Below are 17,193 nucleotides of genomic sequence, written 5' to 3'. Positions count from 1 at the left end.
AGCGCTATGGGACTTAACTTCTGAGGTTATCAGTCCCCCAGAACTTAGAACTACTTAAATCTAACTAACCTAAGGACATCACACACATCCATGACCGAAGCAGGATTCGAAACTGCGACCATAGCGGTGGCGCGGTTCCAGACTGTAGCGCCTAGAACCGCTCGGCCACCCACCTGCATTTTTTCTCACTTTTTGATCAGTTAGACTATGTTGATCTCTTGTTATGTTGTTGTATTGTTACATTTTCATTAAATGACAATATGTTGTTTTAGTGTTTCAAAACTGATGAAAAAAATGTCATATTCGTGATCAGCATAGTCAAATTGACGATAATCGGTAAAAAATCAAAGATTTCATGGGTGTCCCCCTAAACTCGGTAAGTGCCCAAATACGTTATTGTATTTGTACCTTGAGGACGACTCTAACATTTACTGTGACGAAACTGTAACCGTAACAGGCGAATAGCATAAGGCATGCTACTGCCGCCGTGGTTACAGTCATCATGAATATGAAGATACCGTTTGCACACTTCAAGCTATACAAATGGAATACGTATTTCATCTTTGCCCTTCTTTCAGCTACAAAGATATAGCGTGAACGTTATCTTCTTTCGTGTATGAAGACCATCACATTAATAACGTTGGTTGTTCCAGTGTCTGGATTCTTAGCGATCGAAATGGGAATTACTGCTCGTGAAAGCTGTTGCCACAGTTTAAAAATTTTCTGTGTGTACGACAGTTTAATACCACACTGCGTAAAATACGATGCTGTTTACGATTGTCGATATGGCAACCGCGGATGAAACTTTCATTGTCGTTCGCGTTCGGAGAGGTTAGCAACTCTTCGTCGTAGTGTGAAGTACAACTCTTCTCCTGTGGATCACACGGAATACGAAGATGGTGTTTCACAACCCGTCGTATCCTTACGTAAGTTTGTAATACATACTGTGTCACATCGTTTTCGTCCAGTCTAATACATTCGAGTGCGTGCCTGCGTAGCAATCTCAGAATTTAATGTTCTCTTGCGCTCAGAAGTAGAGGATCGGTTTTCTTCAAGTGTAGCGTAGTGTATTGAATTTATTTTATCGTCGTTTATTTTATGGCTCTGTTTCCAAATTTGCCATCAAAGTTTTTGTTACAGCATTACTGATAAAATTCTTTCCGTTTTCAAGTGTTGTCAGTTGAGTTGTAATTTATCTAACGCTTTCTGTGCGCGATATATTAAAATGTTAGTTGAATTTTTATTTAGCACGTTTGTAGAAATTTATCCAAAAGATGCAAGATTCCAATATAGCCATTGTGGCACTTATCAAGTTTAGGGGGACAAAATTTTCGAAAATTTGTTTTCTCACATTTTGATCAGTTAGACTATGTTGATTTCGAAGATGTTGTTTATTGTCATCCCCGATAAAAACTTCTTAACATATCGAGAGAATTTTTTTTTAATGAAACATTTTTTTCTCGTTTTTTGACCGGACCACGAATATGTTATTTGCAAACATCATTCAAGCTAACTCATAGCACATCAAAGCACTCGGATAAAATCGCCTCATTCACTTTACACTAAAGTCAAATAACAGTTTGTTCTTCTAACTCGTAATGACCAGAATTTTCCATGATTCGACCGATTTTCGTATGGTAAATTTGTTCGACGTTTGATTAAATGACAATGTGTTGTGTTACTGTTTCAAAACTGATGAAAAATATGTCATATTCGTGATCAGAATAGTCAGATTAACGATAATCGATAAAAAATCAAAGATTTCAGGGTGTCCTCCTAAACTCGATAAGTGCCGCCATAGTTTACATGTTGTTGTGTTCAGTCCAGAGACTGGTTTGATGCAGCTCTTCATGCTACTCTGTACTGTGCAAGCTTCTATATCTCCCAGTACCTACTGCAACCTACATCCTTCTGATCGGTTTACTGTATTCATCACTTGGTCTCACTCTACGATTTTTACCCTCCGTGCTGCCCTCCAATACTAAATTGGTGATCCCTTGATGCCTCAGAATATGCCCTACCAACCGATCCCTTCTTCTGGTCAAGTTGTGTCACAAATTTCTCTTCTCCCTAATTCTATTCAATATCTCCTCATTAGTTATATGATCTACCCATCTAATCTTCAGCATCCTTCTGTAGCACCACATTTCGAAAGCTTCTAGTCTCTTTTTGTCTAAACTATTTATCGTCCACGTTTCACTTCCATACGTGGCTACACTCCATACAAATACTTTCAGAAACGACTTTCTGACACTTTATACTCGATGTTAACAAATTTCTCTTCTTCAGAAACGCTTTCCTTGCCATTGCCAGTCTACATTTTATATCCTCTCTACTTCGACCACTATCAGTTATTTTGCTACCCAAATAGCAAAACTCATTTACTGCTTTAAGCGTCACATTTCCTAATTCCCGCAGCATCACCCGACTTAATTCGACTATATTCCATTATCCTCGTTTCGCTTTTGTTTATGTTCATCTTATATCCTCTTTGCAAGAGACTGTGCATTCCGTTCAGCTGCTCTTCCAGGTCCTTTGCTGTCTCTAACAGAATTACGAAGTCATCGGCGAATCTCAAAGTTTTTATTTCTTCTCCATGAATTTTAATACCTACTCCGAACTTTTCTTTTGTTTCCTTTACTGCTTGCTCAATATACAGATTGAATAACACCAGCGACAGGCTACAACGCTGTCTCACTCGCTTCCCAATCACTGCTTCTATTTCATGCCCCTCGACTCTTATAACTGCCATCAAATTTAGTTCTGACGCTCCACACGTATCGAATTGTTTACATATCTGATTCGATACGTGTGGAGGGTCTGAACTAAATTTGATAGGAAGTAGACAACACAAAATCGTATGCCACACATTTGAAAGTTTCAGTTCAAAATTTCCTAACTATACTTTAAACCTCATTAGTAAAAATGAATGACACAATTTCAGAGACTTCGCTAGTCTCACACAGATAAGATTGTATCTACATAGAGTGAGTTTGTTCCAAAGCCGGGAATCGATCTCGCCACTTCATTGTATGTACATAAAATCATATCTCTATAACAGCAGTAAAGTCTCTAAAATTATGTCATTTCCCCTGTAAAAGGTTCAAAATAGTTCAAAAGGCTCTGAGCACTATGGGACTTAACATCTGAGGTCATCAGTCCCCTAGAACTTAGAACTACTTAAACTTAACTAATCGAAGGACATCACACACATCCATGCCCAAGGCAGGATTCGAACCTGTGACCGTAGCGGTCGCGCGGTTCCAGACTCAACCGCCTAGAACCGCTCGGCTACAACGGCTGGCGCGTTATTTAAGGAAACAGGAAGTGTTGAACCACATGTGAAACGTCAACCACGACCTGCAACAAATGATGATGTCCAGGTAGTTGTTTAAGCTGCTGTCGTGGCTAATCCACACATCAGTAGCAGACAAAATGTCCGAGAATCGGGAATGTCAAAAACGTCGGTGCTGAGAATGCTACATCAACATCGATTGCACCCGTACCATATTTCTACGCACCAGGAATTGCATGGCGACGACTTTGAACATCGTGTACAGTTCTGCCACTGGGCACAAGAGAAATTACAGGACGATGACAGATTTTTTGCACGCGTTCTATTTAGCGACGAAGCGTCAGTCACCAACGGCGGGAACGTAAACCGGCATAATATGCACTATTGGGCAACGGAAAATCGACGATGGCTGCAACAAGTGAAACATCAGCGACCTTGGCGGGTTGATGTATGGTGCGGCATTATGGGAGGAAGGATAATTGGCTCCCATTTTTTCGATGTCAATCTAGATGGTACAATGTATGCTGATTCCTACGTAATGTTTTACCGATGTTACTACAACATGGTTCAAATGGCTCTGAGCACTATGGGACTTAACATCTATGGTCATCAGTCCCCTAGAACTTAGAACTACTTAAACCTAACAAACATAAGGGCATCACACAACACCCAGTCAACTACAAGATGTTTCACTGCATGACAGAAAGGCGATGTACTTCCAACACGATGGATGTCCGGCACATAGCTCGCGTGCGGTTGAAGCGGTATTGGACAGCATATTTCATGACAGGTGGATTGGTCGTCGAAGCATGGCCCGCACGTTCACCGGATCTGACGTTCCCGACTTTCTTTCTGTGGGTGAAGTTGAAGGATAATTCCTATCGTGATCCACCGACAACGCCTGACAACTTGCGTCAGAGCTTTGTCAATGCATGTGCGAACATTACGGAAGGCGAACTACTCGCTGTTGACAGGAATGTCGTTACACGTATTGCCAAATGCATTGAGGTTGACAGGCATCATTTTGAGCACATATGGCATTAATGTGGTACTTACAGGTAATCACGCTGTAACGGCATGCGTTCTCAGAAATGATAAGTTCGCAAGGGTACATGTATCACATTGGTACACGCGAAATAAAATGCTCAAACGTACCTAAGTTCTGTTCAAAAATGGTTCAAATGGCTCTGAGCACTATGCGCCTTAACATCTGAGGTCATCAGTCGCCTAGAACTTAGAACTAATTAAACCTAACTAACCTAAGGACATCACACACATCCATGCCCGAGGCAGGATTCGAACATGCGACCGTAGCGGTCGCTAGGCTCCAGACTGTAGTGCCTAGAACCGCACGGCCTCTCCGGCCGGCCCTAAGTTCTGTATTTTAATTTAAGTAACCTACCTGTTACCAACTGTTCGTCTAAAATTGTGAGCCATATGTTAGTGACTACTATAGCGCCAACTGTCAAAAAGCGAGAAAAGTGGTCCAACTAAAACATTCATATTTCTTTATATACTAGTCGAATATGTAATAAAGGGGCTCCTGTTTTAGAAAACGCAGTTGATATCCGTTTGACTTATGCAGCGCCATCTAGCGGGCCAACCATAGCGCCATCTGGTTTCCCCATTCAAGCTAGACAAGTTCCGTTGTTTGTAGTTTTTTGGTTTGACGCTTATTTCGTGAGATATTTGGCCATCAATGGACCACCCTGTATATCGAACGAGCGACTCGATGTCAACTATACGATTCTGGTGGCGCCAATTATGGTAAACGTGTAGTGCGTTGCCAGGAGGGCATATTTTAGCGGTTCCGATGTGAATATCAATAAGCGAAAGTGTTGCAGTTTCGAGCGTCGAGAGTCTCACATGACGTAATCTAGTTCCTCGTTTACATCGCGTGGAAAGTTATATCTCTTCTGATATCTATATTTCTACAACTTGTTATTGCATGGAAAAATTTGACCCTAATGATGTTCTCCTGCCGTCTCTGACTGACATTGCAAGAGTGTACCCAGGTTATGAGAAAAAGAATTCCTGCTCGCAGCTTGCACAATACGAGCAATAGTGCACGAATAAGACGTGGCTGACGAGTAAAGTCAGTAAAATTACTACTCGTACTTTCATTTGTTGTTAACTAAAACTTAATAAACGTTCGTCTTTTGTCGTTGCTCTAGTCAATATCCATAACTCCCGCCACCAGTCAACATTCTTCAACATCGAGTCGCTCGTTCGATACACACTAGTGGCCATTAGAATTTGTTACACCACGAAGATGACGTGCTACAGACGCGAAATTCAACCGACAGGGAGAAGATGCTGTGATATGCAAATGATTAGCTTCTCAGAGCATTCACACAAGGTTGGCGCTGGTGGCGACACCTACAACGTGCTAACATGAGGAAAGTTTCCAACCCATGTCTCATACACAAACAGCAGTTAACCGGCGTTGCCTGGTGAAACGTTGTTGTGATGCCTCGTGTAAGGAGGAGAAATCACGTTTCCGGCTTTGATAAAAGTCGATTTGTAGACTATCGCGATTGTGGTTTATCGTATCGCGACATTGCTGCTCGAGTTGGTCAATATCCTATGACTGTTAGCAGAATTTGGAATCGGTTGGTTAAGAAGGGTAATACGAGATGCCGTGCTGGATCCCAACGGCCTCGTATCACTAGCCGTCGAGATGACAGGCATCTTATCCGCACGGCTGTAACGGATCGTGCAGCCACGTCTCGATCCCCGAGCCAACAGATGGGGACGTTCACCGGACAAGAACGAACTGCACGAACAGTTCGACGACGTTTGCAGCAGCACGGACTATCAGCTTGGAGACCATCACTGCAGTTACCCCTGACGCTGCATCACAGACAGGAGCGCCTGCGATGATGTATGTACTCGACGACGAACCTGGGTGTACGAATGGCAAAACGTCATTTTTTCGTATGAATCCAGGTTCTGTTTACAGTATCATCATGGTCGCATCCGTGTTTGGCGACATCGCGGTGAACGCACATTGGAAGCGTGTATTCGTCATCGCCATACTGGCGTATCACCCGGCGCGATGGTGTGGTGTGCTATTGGTTGCACGTCTCGGTTACCTCTTGTTCACATTGACGGCACTTTGAACAGTGGACGTTAAATTTCAGATGTACCCTTCATTCGATCCCTGCGAAACCCTACATTTCAGCAGGATAATGCACGACCGCATGTTGCAGGTCCTGTACCGGCCTTTCTGGATACAGAAAATGTTCGACTGCTGCCCTGGCAGCACATTCTCCAGATCTCTCAGCAATTGAAAACGTCTGGTCAATGGTGGCCGAGCAACTGACTCGTCACAATACGCCAGTCACTACTCTTGATGAACTGTGGTATCGTGTTGAAGCTGCATGGGCAGCTGTACCTGTACACGCCATCCAAGCTCTGTCTGACTCAATGCCCAGGCGTATCAAGGCTTTTATTACGGCCAGAGGTTTCCAGCCGGTTGGGTGTAGCTATAACTGTAGTATCTGCAGCTATATTCAGTACTGTAACCGTTATTATTATTATTATTATTATTATTATTATTATTATTATTATTATTAGAAGAAGAAGAAGAATAGTTCAAACGGTAAATACATCAAATGAGTTCCCTATACTAGATTTGGAATGCTATAACTGGTCTTATGCTCTCAGACCGTCGTGTCTCGGCGGATAATTAGTATAGATCCCTGGGAAATGATTTTTTTTGTAGTTAGTAAATGTATATTTTAACAGTGCCATTGATTTCCAAGTGCTCTTAACAAGAAAACATTGCCAACTTGACCTCATATTCTACGGAGAAAGACACGCCAGAGATCAATCCTGAAAGCAGATTTGGGCCGTAATTCTGACAGTATGCATTTCTGAAAGTACGCCTTTTGAAGTTTCGCACGCACTGGTATGTCACTGTCTCTACCCCACTGCAGCCGCCTTATGTCCGATCGCGATGTGCTATCTTTACTGCGTGGTGCTCTCACACCGAAACAACAAACTCAATTGACAACTGTTTTTAACCCGAAGTTTGACTTAGTTTTCAACTGTTGTCAACAGCTGTTTGGAATCGCGAGTTGAAACTAGTTTAGAGAAGTTTTGTCACGAGCTTATCGTCATGTTCAAAAATACGGCAGAGTTGCGCATTGCCGTGTAGCCTGCTTTATTTTTCTTTTTGTACAATGCCGACTCCCGACTACTTTAAGAAAATACTTGACTACATTCACGATCGCCATCTCATTCTAGGCACAGTCTCACTAATCTTGGCCAGTGATATTCGACATTAAACTTGTATACCTGTCACCTATTGTCAAATGTCGAAAGTTTCCAATAAGTTCTGCTGGCGATACTGCAGTTCTATTAATTTGTGTCTTACCGTTGTATGTGTTGTGCTGCTAACCTCAAGAGTTGACCAAATGTCATTCTGACGAGAGTTAAGTCTAACATACAGTCGCGCCACACACTGCTGTGAAAATTGTTACCGTCTGGCACTTGTTGCAACGCTACCACCCAAAGAGGCGAGAAAGCAGCCGTAAAATAATAGTTTTATTTATAATCACTCTTCTAGTTAATTATCAAAATAGTTACTAAATTTTTGCCCTCCAAGCGTTATTACATTAACAAGAGGCGTCAATGATTATGAGATTCTTGTAAAAACAGCTGAATCTCCCTAATTCAGTGACATTAGCTACAACTTAATTATGAAGATGAAATACTTTCGAATATGTGTACAATTGCAGCATTCTCCCCTGAAAACATGAGAAAAAATATTTCATGCGTGAGAAGAATATATTTCTTTTGAAACATCCTGGCAGATTAAAACTGTGTGCCAGACCAAACTTGAACTCGGGATCTTTGCCTTTCGAGGGCAAGTGCTCTACTGGCAGAAGTAAAGCTGTGAGGACTGTGCGTGAGTCGTGCTTGGGTAGCACAATTGGTAGACCAATTGCCCGGGAAAGACAAAGGTCCCGAGTTCGAGTCTCGGTCGGGCACACAGTTTTAATCTGCCAGGAAGTTTGATATCAGCGCACACTCCGCTGCAGAGTGAAAATCTAATTCTGGAAACATCCCCCAGGCTGTGGCTAAGCCATGTCTCCGCAATATCCTTTCTTTCAGGAGTGCTAGTCCTGCAAGGTATGCAGGAGAGCTTCTGTAAAGTTTGGAACGTAGGAGGCGAGGTACTGGCAGAAGTAAAGCTGTGAGGACGGGGCGTGAGTCGTGCTTGGGTAGCTCAGTTGGTAGAGCACTTGCCCGCGAAAGGCAAAGGTCCCGAGTTCGAGTCTCGGTCAGGCACACAGTTTTAATCTGCCAGAAAGTTTCATGTCAGCGCACACTCCGCTGCAGAGTGAAAATCTCATTCTGGAAACATCCCCCAGGCTATGGCTAAGCCATGTCTCCGCAATATCCTTTCTTTCAGGCGTGCTAGTACTGCAAGTTTCGAAAAAAAAAAAAAGGTTCAAATGGCTCTGAGCACTATGGGACTTAACATCTATGGTCAATAGTCCCCTAGAACTTAGAACTACTTAAACCTAACTAACCTAAGGACATCACACAACACCCAGCCATCACGAGGCAGAGAAAATCCCTGACCCCGCCGGGAATCGAACCCGGGCGCGGGAAGCGAGAACGCTACCGCACGACCACGAGCTGCGGACGCTGCTGCTACGGTCGCAGGTTCGAATCCTGCCTCGGGCATGGTTGTGTGTGATGTTCTTAGGTTAATTAGGTTTAAATAGTTCTAAGTATAGAGGACTGATGACCTCAGATGTTAAGTCCTATAGTGCTTAGAGCCATTTGAACCATTCTCTCTGCTGGGGAGTTCTGAATCTAGACTCAAAGCTGCGTCGATGTTCCGCAGATAGTACACGGTACAGAGTATCAGAACTGGTTTAAGGCCTAACTCACGACATCTCAGCAGACAGAATCTAACACGTTTCCTTAACGGAGAAGGGCTCTCCCTCTGAATCATTGTCGTGGTTTTGGCTCGTTCCTCTTTAAGTTTATTTTATTTTCATATCATGCCCATCCGTTGCTGCGTGGAAGAAGAGATAAATCTCTAGATGACAAAATGTAGAACTGTAGCTAATATTTTAGATGCTGCTTTAACTCCCGGTAGCAGTTACACACATGCGGAAAATGTAGGTGGCTTTTTCCGTGTAGCTGGTTCAGATCTGAAACAGACACAGTTGTTTGACTTAGGAATCAGTCAAGATACACTACAAGACAAATAGAAACTACTAGATAAAATAAAAATACGAACAATAGACATTCAAATGAATGAACTGAGCAAAGAAGCAAACGACGACATAGCAGAGAAGATGGAAATATCGCATCAACCCTCCAGAGACACCTACAATAAAATTAATGCGAAAATAAGACTTTCTGAAACAGTTATAAAACCTCAAGCGCTCTATCCTCATTTCCGTGTCCGTACTAGATATAACTTGTAGATTATAGATAGAATATACAAAAAAGAGAAGCACGTTTCGCTATAAGTTCATAGAGGACGTTGGCAGACGCTGCAAGAGGGGCGTTTGCGTCATGTTGTGGTGTGTTACTAAAGTTTCGAGAGCGTATGTTCCTAGAAGAGCCAGCATATGCACTATGTGGTCAAAAGTATCCGGACACATAGCTGAAAATGACTTGCAAGTTCGTGGCGCCCTCCATCAGTAATGCTGGAATTCAGTATGATGTTGGCCCACCCATAGCCTTGACGACAGCTTCCACTCTCGCAGGCATACTTTCAGTCAGGTGCTGGAAGGTTTCTTGGGGAATGGCAGCCCATTCTCCACGGAGTGCTGCACTGTTGAGAGGTACCGATGTCTGTCGGTGAGGCATGGCACGAAGTCGGCGTTTCAAAACAGCCCAATGGTGTTCTATAGGATTCGGGTCATGACCCTGTGCAGGCCAGTCCATTACAAGATTGTTAGTGTCGTGTAACCACTCCGCCACACACCGGCCATTATGAACAGGTGCTCGATCGTGCTGCAAGATGCAATCGCCATCCCCGAATTGCTCTTCACAGTGGGAAGAAAGAATGTGCTTAAAACATCAATGTAGGCCTGTGCTGTGATAGTGCCATGCAAAACAACGAGGGGTGCAAGCCCCCTCTCCATGAAAAACACGACCACACCATAAAACCGCCGCCTCCGAATTTTACTGTTGGCACTACACACGCTGGCAGATGACGTTGACCGGGCATTCGCCACACCCACACCCTGCCATCGGATTGCCACATTTCGTACCGTGATTCGTCATTCCACACATCGTTTTTCCACTGTTCAATCGTCCAATGTGTAAACTCCTTACACCAAGCGAGGTGTCGTTCGGCATTTACCGGCGTGATGTGTGGCTTATGAGCGGCCGCTCGGCCATGAAATCCAAGTTTTCTCACCTCCCGCCTTACTCTCATAGTACTTGCAGTGGATCCTGATGCAGTACGGAATTCCTGTGTGGTGGTCTGGGTACATGTCTGCCTATTACACATTACGACGCTCTTCAACTGTCGGCGGTCTCTGTCAGTCAGCAAACGAGGCCGGGTTGTACGCTTTTGTGGTGTACGTGTCCCGTCACGTTTCCACTTCACTATCACATCGGAAACAGTGGACCTAGGGATGTTTAGGAGAGTGGAAATCTCGCGTACAGACGTATGACACAAGTGACACCCAATCACCTGACCACGTTCGAAGTCCGTGAGTTCCGCGGAGCGTCCCATTCTGCTCTCTGACGATGCCTAATGACTACTGAGGTCGCTGGTATGGAGTATCTGGCAGTAGGTGGCAGCACAATGCACCTAATATGAAAAACGTATGTTTTTGGGCGTGTCCGGATACTTTTCGTCACATAGTGTACATTGCTTCCTCCTGCTTATATCTCGCTCTCCTGCATGAAGATAAATTTAAAAAGATTAGAGCCCACACAGGGGCTTGTCGGCAGTTGTTCCAGCGAACCATTCGTAAATGGTACGGAAAGTGTAAAGTGGCACAAAGTGCCCTCCGTCAAACACCATAAGGTAGTTTCTGGAGTACAGATGTAGATGTACATTGACTCGTTCCAAAGGCATTGCAACATTCAATCAATGAACTCTAGACGGAAAAACGGCATGGACTAGAATAACACTTGCTCAAACATTGTACAGGTGTGCCATACTAAACAGGTGTCAATTTCCAAAGGCTTCTAGAAGAAACGAAACAAATGTGTAGTAAACCACAAGTATTCAAATCCAAACTGAAAGATTGGCCTGTCGGACACTCTACTATCTTTATAAGACTTCCTCGCAGTAGCTGGAAACTTTTCTCTGCATCGTGTTATTTATTCGTATACTCTAGCACAGATTGTTTCCTTATATTACTGACACTTTCGTTTCATAAGTTTTCTTATCAGCGTTCTGCAAACTATGTACTGAGTCGATATTTTCTGGCAGATTAAAACTGTGTACCGGACCGAGAACTCGGGACATTAGGAAGTTTCATATCAACGCACACTCCGCTGCATGGTGAAAATCTCATTCAGGCTGTGGCTAAGCCATGTCTCCGCCTCCGCAATATCCTTTCTTCCAGGAGTGCTAGTTCTGCAAGTTTCGCAGGAGAGCTTCTGTGAAGTTTGGAAGGTAGGAGACGAGGTACTATCGGAAGTAAAGCTGTGAGGATGGGGCGTGAGTCATGCTTGGGTAGCTCGGCTGGTGGAGCACTTGCCCGCGAAAGGCAAAGGTACCGTGTTCGAAGGGTGAAAATCTCATTATGTACTGAGTCGTTTTGTGACCAAGTTGTTTGGGCTGGCATGGTACCAAGGATTTTGGTCAATAAATAAAATTAAAAAAATCGGAGTAAGAAAGAAATAAAAATAGAGCTTAACAGGCCGTCGAGGAATAGGTAATTGAAGACTTCGCAGATAAAGATTAGCGGAAGCATTGGAAGGGAATTCAGGTGTGTCCTCTTCAAAGCCATCCCATCATTTGTCTTTAATGAAAATGGGAAACCACAGAGACTGAGGCGTGAGGGTCAGGTGTAGGTCTGAACTGCTGCCCTACAAAATCTATATATAGGGTGTTACAAAAAGGTACGGCCAAGCTTTCAGGAAATATTCCTCACACACAAATAAAGAAAATATGTTATGTGGCATGTGTCCGGAAACGCTTAATTTCCATGTTAGAGCTCATTTTAGATTCGTCAGTATGTACTGTACTTCCTCGATTCACCGCCAGTTGGCCCAATTGAAGGAAGGTAATGTTGACTTCGGTACTTGTGTTGACATGCGACTCATTGCTCTACAGTACCAGCATCAAGCACATCAGTACGTAGCATCAACAGGTTAGTGTTCATCACGAATGTGGTTTTGCAGTCAGTGCAATGTTTACAAATGCGGAGTTGGCAGATGCCCATTTGAGGTATGGATCAGCACAGGACAATTGCCGTGGCGCGGTACGTTTGTATTGAGACAGATTTCCAGAACGAAGGTGTCCCTACAGGAAGACGTTCGAAGCAATTGATCGGCGTCTGAGGGAGCACGGAACGTTCCAGCCTATGACTCGCAACTGGGGAAGACCAAGAACGACGAGGACACCTGCAATGGACGAGGCAATTCTTCGTGAAGTTGACGATAACCCTAGTGTCAGCCTCATAGAAGTTCCTGCTGTACAAGATATTGACCGCGTCACTGTACCATGTACGGCGTGTGCAGGCACTATGAGCAGCTGATTGGCCTCCACGGGTACACTTCTTTGAATGGATCATCCAACAGTGTGTCAATCCTCATTTCAGTGCAACTGTTCTCTTTACGGATGAGGCTTCATTCCAATGTGATGAAATTGTAAATGTTCACAATCAACATGTGTGGGCTGACGAGAATCCGCACGCAATTGTGCAGTCACGTCATCAACACAGATTTTCTGTGAACGTTTGGACAGGCATTGTTGGTGATGTCTTGATTGGGCCCCATGTTCTTCCACCTACGCTCAATGGAGCACATTATCATGATTTCATACGGGATACTCTACCTGTGCTGCCAGAACATGTGCCTTTACAAGTACGACACAACATGTGGTTCGTGCACGATGGAGCTCCTGCACATTTCAGTCGAAGTGTTCGTTAGCTTCTCAACAACAGATTCGGTGACCGATGGATTGGCAGAAGCGGACCAATACCGTGGCCCCCACGCTCTCCTGACCTCAACCCTCTCGACTTTCATTTATGGGGACATTTGAAAACTCTTGTCTACGCAACCCCATTACCAAGTGTAGAGACTCTTCGTGCTCGTATTGTGGTTGGCTGTGATACAATACGCCATTCTCCAGGGCAGCATCAGCGAGTCAGGGATTCCATGCGACGGAGGGTGGATGCATGTATCCTCGCTAACGGAGGACATTTTGAACATTTCCTGTAACAAAGTGTTTGAAGTCAGGCTGGTACGTTCTGTTGCTGTGTGTTTCCACTCCATGATTAATGTGATTTGAAGAGAAGTAATAAAATGAGTTCTAACATGGAAAGTAAGCGTTTCCGGACACATGTCCACATAACATATTTTCTTTCTTTGTGTGTGGGGAATGTTTCCTGAAAGTTTGGCCGTACCTTTTTGTAACACCCTGTAGAGGGAACGGCCAGTACTCAAGAGGTTGGAGAGGAACATCGTTCGAAGCAAAAAGAGCCTAGCAAACATGGGCTCAAAAGTAGATGCTTAAACAGCTATGAGCAGTTTTCCATCTTAGATACCGTGAAACAAATATCTTTGCTGCAAGCTCTTTGCTCTCCATATTTTGAGAGGTGGTAATATGGACCAAAACAAGAAAGTAGGTTTCTCAGGCATCTCAATCTTTGTGACGTCAAATTTTATTAAAGTAGGTGTCGTGTGACATGTGGTATTATGACCGGCCACGTTACCCGAGGGCACTAATACGCTGCTTCCTGGGCGCCGACCCCGGCTCGAATCCACCAGGTGGATTACCAACGTCGGCCGGTGTGCCGAGCAGCCTGGTTTTTAGGCGGTTTTCTACATCACGCCAGGTGAATACCGAGCTGGACCCCACGTTACGCTCACTTGCACGACTCACAGACATCTGAACACATTCGCACTATTCCATGGATTACACTAGACACATACAGCTAGGGTCCGCTACTTCCGTCCTAGGGGTACGGGGTGGCAGCACGAAGGGCATCCGGCCACCCCTTAAAAACTAACCTTGCCAAATCCGATCCTAACCATGCCGACCCTGCGGAACCGGCGGTACAAGGCAACAGTAAAGGAGCAGGTTCAGTGGTATTGTGGTTGTGATCTTCACTCCTGAGACTGGTCTGATGCAGCTCTCCATGCTACTCTATCCTGTGCAAGCTTCTTCATCTCCCAGTACCTACTGCAGCCTACATCCTTCTGAATCTGCTTAGTGTATCCATCTGTTGGTCTCCCTCTACGATTTTTACCCTCCACGCTGCCCTCCAGTACTAAATTGGTGATCCCTTGATGCCTCAGAACATGTCCTACAAACCGATCACTTCTTCTGGTCAACTTGTGCCACAAACTCCTCTTCTCTCCAATTCTATTCAATACCTCCTCATTAGTGATGTGATCTTCTACATCTACATGACTACTCTGCACTTCACATTTAAGTGCTTGGCAGAGGGTTCATCGAACCACAATCATACTATCTCTCTACTATTCCACTCCCGAACAGCGAGCGGGAAAAACGAACACCTAAACCTTTCTGTTCGAGCTCTGATTTCTCTTATTTTATTTTGATGATCATTCCTACCTATGTAGGTTGGGCTCAACAAAATATTTTCGCATTCGGAAGAGAAAGTTGGTGAATGAAATTTCGTAAAAAGGTCTCGCCGCGACGAAAAACGTCTATACTGTAATGACTTCCATCCCAACTCGTGTATCATATCTGCCACACTCTCTCCCCTATAACGTGATAATACAAAACGAGCTGTCCTTTTTTGCACCCTTTCAATGTCCTCCGTCAATCCCACCTGGTAAGGATCCCACACCGCGCAGCAATATTCTAACAGAGGACGAACGAGTGTAGTGTAAGCTGTCTCTTTAGTTGACTTGTTGCATCTTCTAAGTGTCCTGCCAATGAAACGCAACCTTTGGCTCGCCTTCCCGACAATATTATCTATGTGGTCCTTCCAACTGAAGTTGTTCGTAATTTTAACACCCAGGTACTTAGTTGAATTGACAGCCTTGAGAATTGTACTATTTATCGAGTAATCGAATTCCAACGGATTTCTTTTGGAACTCATGTGGATCATCTCACACTTTTCGTTATTTAGCGTCAACTGCCACCTGACACACCATACAGCAATCTTTTCTAAATCGCTTTGCAACTGATACTGGTCTTCGGATGACCTTACTAGACGGTAAATTACAGCATCATCTTCCCACCTAATCTTCAGCATTCTTCTGGAGCTCCACATTTCGAAAGCTTCTATTCTCTTCTTGTCTAAGCTATTTATCGTCCATGTTTCACTTCCATACATGGCTACACTCCATACAAATACTTTCAGAAACGACTTCCTGACACTTAAATCCATACTTGATGTTAACAAATTTCTCTTCTTCAGAAACGCTATCCTTGCCATTGCCAGTCTACATTTTATATCCTCTCTACTTCGACCATCATCAGTTATTTTGCTCTCCAAATAACAAAACTCCTTTACTACTTCAAGTGTCTCATTTCCTAACCTAATTCCCTCAGCATCACCCGACTTAATTCGACTACATTCCGATATCTTTGTTTTGCTTTTGTTGATGTTCATCTTATACCCTCCTTTCATTGTCGTTACTGTCTGCAAAATATGTTGCAAATACTGTTACCAGGGGGAAAAAGAAACGCTCCGTCTACAGGCCACATGTGGCCCATCGTGACCATCCGACCGCCGTGTCATCCTTTGAAGAGGATGCGGATAGGAGGGTCATGGGGTCAGCACACCGCTCTCCCTGTCGTTATGATGGTATTCTTGACCGAAGCCGCTACTATTCGGTCGCGTAGCTGCTCAAATGGCTTCACGAGGCTGAGTGCACCCCGAAAAATGACAACAGAGCATGGTGGCCTGGATGGTCACCCATCCAAGTGCCGACCACGCCCGACAGCGCTTAACTTCGATGATCTCACGGGAACCGGTTGATTCACTGCGGCAAGGACTGTTAGCAGGGAAGAGTAGTAAATTAGAAGATCGTGTGTGGTGCTAAAGGTTTACTGCATGAGCAGCAAAAATGATCATAATGTGGAAAGGGGGGGGGGGGCGGATAGATTTAGTAATACAGGGTGTTGCCGCAGGAGGAATGGCCAACTTTCAGGAATCTGACAGGGATGATCATTAGAAACAATAAAGTGTAGTAAACAAGGGCTCTAAAGTGCATACCTTAAGAGTTGTGAACATTTCTTCATCCTCGCTACTGTGGAAGAGCTTTTAGCTCTTGACGTATGCATTTTAGAGCCTATGTGCACTAATATACGAGGGTTGGAACTTTAATAGTGACAACTGTTTATTTACAGCTTGTAGAAAATAGATACGTGTTTCAAAGTTTTACTGACCTTTAGAGTAGTCACCAGCATTGTGTATAACCCGTAGCGAGCGATGTTGGAGTCGTAGGATACTCTTAGCAGTGCCAGTTGTGTTGACAGTTCGAGCGGCGCGGTCTATTGCCCGACGAATTTGTGGCAGTTCTGAAGCGAATCTCGTGAAGTGTTTCCTTCAGTTTAGAAATCGAATGGACCTTACAAGGGCTTAAGTGACGAGAGTGCAGTAGGTGGTATAGCACTTAGCAGACCCATCAGTCAAACAAATCAGTAACAGCTTGCACTGTACGTGCGTGAGCATTGTAATGCAAAATGATGGTCAGGTCCCTCGTGACTTCAACTCGATTTCTAAACTGAGGGAAACACTACCCAGCTTTCG

General features: G+C 44.2%; 2 protein-coding genes across 6 annotated transcripts in view; one reads left to right on the top strand and one right to left on the bottom strand.

Moving 5' to 3' along the window:
* The window catches only part of LOC126293375 (pyruvate kinase-like), a 105,255-nt gene that overhangs the window by 23,121 nt on the left and 64,941 nt on the right, over positions 1-17,193 (top strand). The window contains exon 1 of one of the 3 annotated variants that reach the window (XM_049986581.1): positions 600-926. The exons of the other annotated variants lie outside the window; for them this stretch is intronic. Coding sequence (XP_049842538.1) covers positions 897-926 — 30 coding nt within the window. The 5' untranslated portion in view covers positions 600-896. Of the gene's footprint in view, positions 1-599; positions 927-17,193 lie in introns of those variants that run through there. 3 annotated transcript variants of the gene reach the window in all.
* Positions 1-17,193, bottom strand: part of LOC126293377 (uncharacterized) — a 44,507-nt gene that overhangs the window by 4,651 nt on the left and 22,663 nt on the right. For 2 of the 3 annotated variants that reach the window (XR_007552286.1, XM_049986583.1), the window contains one exon: positions 9,428-9,471. The exons of the other annotated variant lie outside the window; for it this stretch is intronic. Coding sequence is in view for 1 of the 2 variants with exons in the window: in XM_049986583.1 (XP_049842540.1) it covers positions 9,428-9,471 (44 nt within the window). In the remaining variant the exon portion in view is untranslated. The remainder of the gene's footprint in view (positions 1-9,427; positions 9,472-17,193) is intronic. 3 annotated transcript variants of the gene reach the window in all.

This window comes from Schistocerca gregaria, chromosome 10, assembly GCF_023897955.1.
Source record: "Schistocerca gregaria isolate iqSchGreg1 chromosome 10, iqSchGreg1.2, whole genome shotgun sequence".
NCBI classification, from domain to species: domain Eukaryota; kingdom Metazoa; phylum Arthropoda; class Insecta; order Orthoptera; family Acrididae; genus Schistocerca; species Schistocerca gregaria.
Note: the sequence above shows the minus strand (reverse complement) of the source record. Positions and strands in the feature narration are given on the sequence as shown.